Consider the following 11,445-nt stretch of genomic DNA (forward strand, 5'->3'; position numbering starts at 1 on the left):
TTCTTAATAAGATGCATTAAATAATATCTTTAAACTGATTTATTTCTAATAATTAATTATCATTAATATTAAATTTTTTTGCAAATGCATCAAAATACATAGTAATTTCTGACATATTTTTCTATTTTGCTGTTCTTATTTTTGTAACTTAAAGTGATGAAAAACTGTCCCCTGAAAGGCAAACAGAATTATAGCTTCCTTCCAGGGTCTTCTGAACAGGTAGAATGACAGGCCCAAAGCAAGCGTTCAAATTATAATTCAGTTCTGTCCACACCACCTGACTCATCCTGCAGTGACAGGCAGCCAAGGATGAGACCCTTTAAAGTAGCACTGAAAACCACACATCCTGGGCTGCCTGGTACAGTAGGAGGAGGTCCTGTTTGGTAAATTCTGTGCTTGGGTGACGGTCATAGCTTCACAGGGAGAATTAAGGAGCACTTTTGACCCACTGTTCTCCCAATTGCAGGGGGACCCCCACCTTCTGCCACTTGTCCTGTATCCTATGAGATTAAATTCATGCCCATTTGGAATTGCATGGATGCTCTTGAAGAATAGCTCATCGTTTAGTATGACGCATGTCAATGGGGGAAAATATTGGGTTTTAATTTCTGCCTGAAATAAGCCAGTGACGAGTAGCCACTGTAAAGCTAACACGGTAGTTACCTCATGGCTTAGACTAGAGAAGGCAAAGTGCGTGCCTAAGGCAACATTACGGATGAGGTTCAGTATATGGATGCAAAGTAAAACAAACATCTATTTTTCAATTTTGTTGCACTAAAAGTTTGTGACATCTAAGTAAATGATATGCCGATTAATTCCATAGATACTTAATCGCCTAAAATACTGCAAGACAAAGTCAAAACTGCTCGGAGTTGCCAATTTTTATTGTTCTTATAAGTTCTGGATTTTACTGACATGGGAAGTTTGGATGGTATTGATATTGACTTTCACAAAATGTCTGGAAGCATTGCTGCTACAAGTTGATGTAATGTTTCCTGTATTTTCATATTCACTTCTCATTGTCCATTATTGGATCATACAGGGCAAGCTCTCCATCGGAACTTATTTTAATTTGTTGTCAGTTTCTGTTTTTTCAATTTTCTGTCCAGTGAGAAACTGCCAAATACCTCCTCTGTAGTTCTCATTACCAAGTCCATAAACATAAGCATTCACTGCAGGAGACATCTTGGCCAATAAAGCAGGCATCTGTGAAGAAATAGTGCAGTAAATTAACGTAAAATAAAACCCATATAAAGGTTGTTATTTATTTTATAGTTATTTACTTTATTTAAATCACACTTGCCAAACCAATTGAAATATCGCCAGTGGTATTTAAATAGTTAACAACAGTTGCGGATGTTACTAGCGGGCAGGACGGGAAGGGGGAGGGTTGACCTGAACCCGGTGATCTGCTCGTCCCTCCTTGTAACCAATTCATTTATGGTTTAAACTTTTGATAAATCAACACCAAGAATATGAAAAACCTTGTAATGTATTGTATCAGAGCACAGTGCTTCTTTCTTCACTTACTGTTATTTGTACCTTCCCCTCCTCCCCCCTCCTTATTGGCTTTTATCTCTTGCTAGCAAGATGGACAAACTCTTGTTGTTGACTACTCTGAGTTGTCAGATTACATATGAGCTCTATGGAAGAGGGAGGGGGATCAGAGAGGAGAACAATTTTAGATCTGTTAAAAGTGCACATTAATAACCTTAAAGGCGTTGGACACATTCCGATCGCGTGCGTCAAAAAGTCCTTCTAAATGCGGCTCACATCAGATATCGTCGGATATTCCAACAATAGTGCGGTCCGCGGACCCTTAGGAAATGAGCCCCACTGTCGTTTCTCATCAGAAGGCAAATTTTTAATGCCCACAAAGTGTCACATTTTCTCAACTGCCCTTAAAGCCGTTGAAGCAATGGGTATTAATGTATCATGAGTCAAGGTCATACATGTATATGTTACTAATCTTGTAAAGATCTTAACTTACCATGCGCAGTTTCGGAGATAGAATGGTTGCATCTTGCACAATAGCATAAAAGCATAGCAACGAATAGGGTCCCCAGCAGATCATTAGGGATTTTACAGGTATGCTGGTATTCATCTGAAGAAACAATATACAGATATTAAACAGGAGAGATGTAATTTTTTTTTTTTGCTGCATTCATTTTGTGTGTTCTTGAAATGATGATTGAGTGTTTAATAGCCTCGTTACATAATTGTGATGACATTTAGGAACAATTATCCTTCCTTTTTTTGCACTTATTGTAATTTGCAGCAAATGTTTGGCTTTTTTGTTCATCTGCTATCCACATCTTTGTGGCCAGTTTGCTAAACTTTGGGAACGACCTCAAAGAGAATTCATTCTTAGCATCCCAAAGCTATTGAAGCTACATTCAAAGAAAGATCCAAGAAAGCGAGTTACATAAATGTTCCAGCTATTACATCAGAATAAATTCAGCTGCTAAAACCCTAAATGCCAGAACAGTTCATTGTATTCATGAAATACACAGCTGAGATTATCCTTTCATTTCCCAACAAGCTTATTATGAGCTGTAAATGCGAGGGCTCAGAGTGTGAGAGACCACATTACCTTAACTTGGCCAGCTTTCTTCAGCTTCTGGTATATGGACTGGTAGGCTGTCAGCATTATAAAGAGAGGGATCATGTACTCAAAGAAAGCCAGAGGGAAAAGGAAGGAGATGAAGTTTCTGTCAAAAAAAGTAGGATTTTGTTTTCAGATTGTTACATGTTCTAAGAGACTGCTCTAAAATAATAAAACAGCATGATATATAGCAGGATGAGCACAGCATACTGTACAAAGCCATTTGATAGATCGGGCATTTTCGGACGCAGCGATACCTAATGTGTTTATCATTTTTACTGTTTATTTATATGGGTTCTGGGGTAAGGGGGGTGATTTGAATTTTTAGTTTTTTTTTCATTATAATTTTTTTTTACTTTTAATAATTTTCAGACTCCCTAGGGTACTTTAACCCTAGGTTGTCTTAACCCTACAGTATGGCAATACATGGGGATTTTCCTCCTCATTCATTACAATGTGCTGATAGCACATTGTAATTAAAGGATTAAAACAAGACAGCCTATGGTCTTTGGAAGACCCGAGGCTGTCATGGCGACGGATCGCCGCACACCGTTGATGTCATGGATAGCGACGAACCTCAGCAAGATGTCAGCGCCCGTGCGCATTGCCGGTGGTGATTAGCGGGAACACACCCGCAATATGCAGCAAATACTTGCCGGCTATGGATAGGGCTCAGCCCACGAGCCCTCTCCATGCACTGGGACCCGACGCACGCCAAACTACTATGGCGCACGTCAGTAACGGATTAAGATTGTTATTATTGTCATGTTATAAAACATGAGAAACTGAGAAGATTGCCCTATTTGCAAACACAAGTAGGGCAAGTGAAGCTTAGCAGAGTGTTGAATTGTACATACAGATAAATTTGCTTCAACCACTGGAATTCTAAGCACAGAAATTTAAAGGAGATCTACCATCTTGAATCATATACCCAGGTAGCTCCAGTGGCAAATTTCCAGGACCCTATTTGATTTATGGCCACCTTTATCCAAATCTTTTTTTGTATGCAGATTAACTGCAAGTGCTATGGGGGTGTCACCATAGGAAAATAGTACAGTATATACTCAAGTATAAGCCAACCTGAATATAAGCTGAGGCCCTTAATTTTGCCACAAAACTGAAAATCTGACTCGAGTATAATCCAAGTGTAGGAAATCCAATGGTCACAGCCAGTATGTAGCTAGTCATCCCCCTTCCCCCTAGTATATAGCCATCCTGCCCCTGCCCTCAATATATAGCCAGCCTTTTGCCCAAGTATATAGCCAGCTAGCATTCCCCCAGTATATGGCCAGCCCCCTGCCCAAGTAGGTAGACAGTCTCCTGCCCCTATAGTTAGCCAGCATTCCCCCAATATAATCAGCCCCCACCCCTGTAGATAGCCACCCAATTTGCCCCTGTAGTTAGCCAGCCGATTTGCCCCTGTAGTTAGACAACTCATTTGCCCCTGTAGATAGGGATTTAAAGGACCTTTTTTTACATTTTTGGTGGGTTAAAGTTACAAAAACTGGAGAAATATATATTTTTGTAATATCTAGAGTACATATTTTTTCAGTTTTCAAATTAACTCAAAATGACTATCATAAAATAATTCCCCAGTGTGTGATGGTTATTTTGCAAATGGGTGACTATGTCAATGTTTTTTATAGCGGGGGGATTTTTTTTATTTTACTGGGGAATATTAATCTGTATGTTTAGATACTTATTAATATGTGATGTGCATGTGTGTGCTTTAACTTTGTATGTCCCCCACGAGGCCATAAAAGACCCCTGGGGGGACATTTCCACACTTTTTCCTTTTTTCCTTTTGCTACATTTTTTTTTCCTTCTAGTTTTTAACTGTAGATGAGGCATCTGTAAGAGGGAGCAGATGTTTGATCAGAGCTGGACTGGGACCCAGTAGCTCTGATTAACCCCTACAGACCTGATGGTCAAGTGACTGCCTGGGTCTGTAGAGCAGTCTGCACTGCTTCAGCGAGGTGCTGTGAGGAATGGTGAAGGAAAAAGTGGTAATAAACCCCTCCTACCTTTTCCCTAGGGTCTCCAGCATAGTCTGACATCTGGGGACAAAGTCCCGCGTCCATGACATCTTTTGTTAGTGGGTGGTCGAGGAGGAGTTAAGATGCTGTCAATCCCTGTCATTAAAGCCCTATTATATTATATGGGGGTCACCCAGTTTGAGTCAGATTTGGGCATGAAATGTAACTAAAGGTGTGCAGTGTGTAATTAAATTAGGTGATGTATATAACTGAGGGGTTGTGTAGGGGATAAATATTATATCATATTACAGGGGCAACTGTACAGTTCATTTATTTAGTGTGAAAACAATACATTTATTCAGTAGGCATGGTATAATTCATTAATATTACAATTATGGAATAGTCTATAGTCTTATAATATTTTGAGAGGGTCACAGTGTGGTCACTTACAGTGGTATTTTAGATCATATTGTGGGACATGGTTGTTATACTGATATTTTACTTTAAGTAACTGTGGTGTTATTAGGAGCGCAGTGTGAAGATGTGATGCACAGAAAAAAAGACATCTGTTGAAAAATTCTGCAGCCATAAGTTGTCTGGAAGAAGTCAGTCTGAACTTCTGTAACTGATGGAGCAGATCATCAACTGAAGCCACCACTATCTGTGTGTGATCCATACTGCAGTCATTGACTAACCTTCTAGCGTGTGAGAGATCTCACAGTATTTGGGTGCGGGTGTTGTTTTAAGATTTGCCTGGTAAATTTATTGGAGATGATGTAGCAGGGTATCAAGGATTATGGGTTTTATCTAAGTTTTTATAAACTCAATACTCCTCAATATCTACACTGTTTGGGGCCTGGGGTAGCCCTAATCTGCCATGGTCTACTGGACCTCAAATAACAGTGGATGTTAATTTTTTCAATGAAAATGGAAGATGAAAACGTTAGTAGTCTCTGCCTTCAAGTACATTTAGATAAAATTATGCCTGTCCATAGTCTCCATAGCAATATACATAGGTTTAATGTCATAATCAAGTTTTACCTGTCAGCCTTAGAGTAGTCCAGGGTGCAGCAGGTTCTCAAAGGTTCATAATCATATTCACCCCATCCAAAGAGGGGCATCATAGACCAGAATGCCGCAAACCCCCAGGCAAACAACACCACAGATATTGATGTACTCCAGTGTAACTTACTACCTGCAAAGTTTATACACAAAGATCAGGTTTTATATCAGTGTATGTCTGTATATATGAGTGCATACTAATACTTCCCAATAAATCTCATTGTCATACTATGTAAATGCACAGCAAAAAGAATGTGATATTGCTCATTGGTCAATGTTTTCATAAATATTTTGAAACATCAACACAAGGAAGAAATAGGAGAAGAAGATGCACCAGAATATTTATCTCACAGGTAATACAAGTACTGCATTTACTAAACAGACACATTGGGTGGGCTGACAGGTTCCCTAGAGGTACATATCGGCTTTGAGCCTTCAGACTTACGAGTGCAGTACTGGTGATAGCGGTCCCATGCGATTGCAGCACAGGAGCTGATACTTGACAGAGCAGCTACAAAACCCTGGAACCCATGAACTTGACAACCTTCTGACCCATAGGGCCAATACCTGCAAAAATGACAAAATAAATAGAGTTTCAAATGTTGTTTTCCACTTTCAGCAAATAATTGATGAAATTATACCATTTTCCAATATACTTTCTATATGAATTCCTCCCTGTTTTCTAGATCTGTGTTTGCTGTCCTCCTATAGGAAGCTTTTATGTTTACTTCCAGAGGATAAAAATCTGTCCATGGTCATGTGATGTCACGCAGGCGCACAGCTTGTTAGTATCACAGAGAGTAATCACAGCTCTATTAATTATCTGATAATAATATCTCCTGCACCTTTGCGACATCACATGACCATGGACATATTTCTAGACAGATTTCTATCCACTGAAAGTAAACATAAAAGCTTTATTTAGAAAGACAGCAAGCAGAGATCTAAAAAAACTGTGAGTCATTACCATATATACTCGTGTATAATCCAAGGTTTTCAGCACACAAAATGTGCTGAAAATCCTCACCTGGGCTTATACACGGGTCAATACAGCAATACAGCACTTAAAAAAGAAATAAACTTTTATACTCACCCTCCGCCGTCCCCAATGCGCAGCCCGGCTCCTCTTCTGGCTTTGCGGCCATGTTTCCTCTCGGCCGGCATGTGACCAATGTGACCAATGCATTTCCCACCCTTGGCTTATACTCGAGTCAATAGGTTTTCCCAGTTTTTGGTGGTAAAATTGGGGGTCTCGGCTTATACTTGGGTTGGCTTATACTCGAGTATACACTCACCGGCCACTTTATTAGGTACACCTGGCCAACTGCTCGTTAACACTTAATTTCTAATCAGCCAATCACATGGCGGCAACTCAGTGCATTTAGGCATGTAGACATGGTCAAGACAATCTCCTGCAGTTCAAACCGAGCATCAGTATGGGGAAGAAAGGTGATTTGAGTGCCTTTGAACGTGGCATGGTTGTTGGTGCCAGAAGGGCTGGTCTGAGTATTTCAGAAACTGCTGATCTACTGGGATTTTCACGCACAACCATCTCTAGGGTTTACAGAGAATGGTCCGCAAAAGAAAAAACATCCAGTGAGCGGCAGTTCTGTGGGCGGAAATGCCTTCTTGATGCCAGAGGTAAGAGGAGAATGGGCAGACTGGTTCGAGCTGATAGAAAGGCAACAGTGACTCAAATCGCCACCCGTTACAACCAAGGTAGGCAGAAGAGCATCTCTGAATGCACAGTACGTCGAACTTTGAGGCAGATGGGCTACAATAGCAGAAGACCACACCGGGTGCCACTCCTTTCAGCTAAGAACAGGAAATTGAGGCTACAATTTGCACAAGCTCATCTAAATTAGATAGTAGAAGATTGGAAAAATGTTGCCTGGTCTGATGAGTCTCGATTTCTGCTGCGACATTCGGATGGTAGGGTCAGAATTTGGCGTCAACAACATGAAAGCATGGGTCCATCCTGCCTTGTATCAACGGTTCAGGCTGGTGGTGGTGGTGTCATGGTGTGGGGAATATTTTCTTGGCACTCTTTGGGCCCCTTGGTACCAATTGAGCATTGTTGCAACGCCACAGCCTACCTGAGTATTGTTGCTGACCATGTCCATCCCTTTATGACCACAATGTACCCAACATCTGATGGCTACTTTCAGCAGGATAATGTGCCATGTCATAAAGCTGGAATCATCTCAGACTGGTTTCTTGAACATGACAATGAGTTCACTGTACTCAAATGGCCTCCACAGTCACCAGATCTCAAACCAATGGAGCATCTTTGGGATGTGGTGGAATTGGAGATTCGCATCATGGATGTGCAGCCGACAAATCTGCGGCAACTGTGTGATGCCATCATGTCAATATGGACCAAAATCTCTGAGGAATGCTTCCAGCACCTTGTTGAATCTATGCCACGAAGAATTGAGGCAGTTCTGAAGGCAAAAGGGGGTCCAACCCGTTACTAGCATGGTGTACCTAATAAAGTGGCTGGTGAGTGTATATGGTAATACAGAATAATATAAATTATTTGCTGAAAGTGGACTTCCCATTTAAGTATACTGAGTATCTGGTAGTGTTTTATCAGAAATATATTATTTCTGGCTCTGTTGGTAACCATATGTTTAATTAAGAACAATGAATTGAAGCCATGAATAGAAACAAAATTTACTGTAGGAAATTAGATGAACCATATTGTAAATAAAATACAATTTTAGACAAATCTAAAATAGAGCTTTATAGACTTTGGGTCACTGCAGTAGCAGGCTTCTGTGTGAATACTACAACAGTTACTAAGGTGGGTTGGGGAGGGGATGTTTTGTGTTCAGTGAAGAGTTCACACGCACTAGTGTGATCCAAGTCCAGGTACAATCCTGGAATATAAAAGCATTTTTCACAGCCCTGTTGCTACTACCAGCACCAACAAATCTATGATTACATAGATCTCCTTGGTCAATACCTGACACAACCTGTAGTTTTACATGTTCAAAGCTCATGACATATTCCCTTTGACAAATTGTGGAGTTCCACAATTTGTTAAAGGGAATATGTCATGAGTTTTGAACATGTTAAACTACACATCCCTTGTTTTATTGTCGGTTAAGAATATATTGATCTAAAAATAAATCATGATGATGTTTTTGAAGTATATTTATAGAAAATGTACGGGTCATACTGTTTAGTAGGACACTCATGAGGAAATCATGTCATATACATGTACCTAAAGTTTGACTTTTCTACAGTTAATTATGTATAAGAATGCAGAATTTTTTATAACCCTCCACGGCACCTGTTATTAGGTAAGCATCTAGCCTTTCTGAATGGTGCCTTAGGTTAATCAAATACTGAGGCATTCCATAGTTTATAGCTTAGTAGTCTATAGCTAAGCTATGGTAAATCGGAATCATATTGGTAAGAGGATCCATGCTATCAGATTTTACTATGAGAACTGTCAATCTGTGGAATAGCCTGCCTCAGGCGCTGATCACAGCAGGGACAGCAGAGAACTTCAAGAAGGGTCTAGATGCCTCTTTACACCTAAATAACATTAATGGTTGTGTCACATAGAATTTTCCCTTAAATCCCTTCCTCATCCAATAACTTCCCTTCCTTGGTTGAACTTGATGGACATTTGTCCTTTTTCAGCCATACAAATTATGTATCTGTATAAGGATTAACCCTTAAAAAATGCATATAGTGTAATTTCTGGAGAAAGTGACCAGGGCTACAAAAACTCTATTCATAAGCATTTATAGTGATATAATTGGTATCCTAAAAGTGTGAAAAAGTCTTAACACCAAAGATCGCAGAATCATTATTAAAAGTATGACAAGAAGTGATACAATCTATATTGTACCATTATATAACTTGATTTGCTTCCATAATGCAAAGGTATGATGTACTAGAGGCCACGGTGACATCAGATACCTGTATGTATGGATATGAGTCCTTGTAGTGTAAACTAGTATATTACTGGTGTTCCAGGTTAGTGGCGAGTCCCCATCAGCTCTGATAGTCAGCTGACAGTAGACTTAACATGAGAACAATCAAAATGTTGTACAATTCAAGGTTATCGTGACATCTGATATTACCTACTTCTACTGCCCAACAACAAACCCATGAAAAATATATGGGAGTCATTTATCTTATCTCTGTTTGTTTAGGCTTGTTTTTGTCTTTTTTCCATCTGCTACTTTGGTAATTTATTAATCTCACTTCTTCCTAATGTTAAATGTTTGTTTTTCACACCTCTTGTTGCAACATTTGTTACAAATGTCTCAAAAATGTCACACTAATGTCTCAAATCACATCTTTCCATTTTTCCATGGTTTCGTCTGGAACTTTGCTCCAAAAAATGTTGAAAATTTTAGAGAATTTGAAAAGATAATTGTCATTTGCTACATTCACAACATCTGAAATAGAAAATATATGTGTCTTATTGATGATAAACAAATGTCTGGCGGACTTCAGTGCACATTGAAAAAAGTCCCCAAAAAGGCAAAAAAATTGCAATGGAACAAAAAAGGTTGCAAAAAAATACAAAAAAAGGAAGAAAAATTAAGATAAATGACCCCCCCATGGGTCATCCTTATCAGCAATCTCTTTTTGGTACCAGGTTTGCCATAAAGCGAAATTAGTAATATATTACTTCATGTTATGTAGCAGGGCATTAGTAGTGAATATCTTACCGTAGGAAGCTGGAAAAGGCAGCCACAAATGCGTTAATACAGAGTCCAGTGTCTGCCACTGCCAGGCTTATTATTAGCAGGTTGCTAGGGGTCCTGAGCTCTCTGATTTTGTAGAAAGAAAGGATTGTCAGACCATTTAAAATGAGTCCAAGCAGAGCTGTAAGAAAAAATCAGACAGTAAAATAATTAGAATCTGTTTTTTTTTATTACTAACAGTCTCATTCTCATTGATAATCTAAGAAAGTCAGTGCCGCATCTTGAACAAGGAGTTAATATATGGATGAGCGCTAATCCCAGATCTTCCAATTATTATCATCTGTATGAGATTCTGCTTACTAGTCAAGTGTTCTAGTAGCAAAAAGTTATATCAAGATAAGAGATGTCAAATGTACTTTCTGTGGTTAGCTCATCCTATGGAACACCGCCTGTCTTGTTCCTCATAAATAGCTACCGCAAGTAAAATATTGGCAGAAGTGACATCAATGACTTGTGTGAAGGTGTCAAAACATTTACAAGACAGAAGGGAATCAGCTTTCTCTGAATCACAACAATCATCAGTTGTCAAGCTCTATCCTTATTTTGAAATATTTAGCTTGATTTATAATTCATATGCTTTATGTGATGTTTCCTATAATATACAACAGGGTTTTGCTCTACATTTAACCGGTTTGTATCGTCATAACACCTGTTGACAGGTTGGTGAGAAACAATGATTGTATTAATGGAGACATGTTAAACCACCCTTCAATATATGTGCTGCAAAGCTGCTTGTTCCTCTGACCAATGTGACAGAAAATGGAACAAATCAGTCTGCTACCTCCTATATATAATACTATATATTGTTCTCTATGTCTTGCTTTGCTGTGTACTAGGATGGTGAGGCACAGGAGAAATATTATGAGCTTTTATATAAAAACTGAATCCTCTATGAAATGAAGATCTTACCTTCTACTAGAAGAACTGTACCAATGCTAAACACTTCAATCTCCGTGAAACCCTCAGGAAGCGGGTAAGACGTAACCATGTTTGCAAAATTGTGCTCACACCCTGCTGGACTGTCTGCTGCCTTTCCTTCACACAGGCGCACAATAGAAAGGCTTCCTTA

General features: G+C 39.3%; 1 protein-coding gene across 1 annotated transcript; it reads right to left on the bottom strand.

The window, feature by feature from the left end:
• Positions 1-866: 866 nt before the first annotated feature.
• RGR (retinal G protein coupled receptor) lies at positions 867-11,445 on the bottom strand. The gene is made up of 7 exons (XM_072129744.1): positions 11,286-11,445; positions 10,341-10,497; positions 6,089-6,210; positions 5,623-5,776; positions 2,594-2,711; positions 1,991-2,104; positions 867-1,206 (listed from the first exon to the last, which is right to left on the bottom strand). Exons 1-7 carry the CDS (start codon positions 11,362-11,364, stop codon positions 1,063-1,065), a joined length of 888 nt encoding a protein of 295 aa, XP_071985845.1. The 5' UTR covers positions 11,365-11,445; the 3' UTR covers positions 867-1,062.

The sequence above is a fragment of the Engystomops pustulosus genome, chromosome 11 (assembly GCF_040894005.1).
Source record: "Engystomops pustulosus chromosome 11, aEngPut4.maternal, whole genome shotgun sequence".
NCBI classification, from domain to species: Eukaryota; Metazoa; Chordata; class Amphibia; order Anura; family Leptodactylidae; genus Engystomops; species Engystomops pustulosus.

Excerpts from the sequence above, each read along its gene's own strand:
- RGR (XM_072129744.1), bottom strand. The coding sequence starts at position 11,364 with ATGGTTACGTCTTACCCGCTTCCTGAGGGTTTCACGGAGATTGAAGTG. Across the intron at positions 10,498-11,285 it reads TACAGTTCTTCTAGTAGAAG|CTCTGCTTGGACTCATTTTA; the intron begins GTAAGATCTTCA and ends TTTTTCTTACAG. Across the intron at positions 2,712-5,622 it reads GACTACTCTAAGGCTGACAG|AAACTTCATCTCCTTCCTTT; the intron begins GTAAAACTTGAT and ends TTTTTTTGACAG.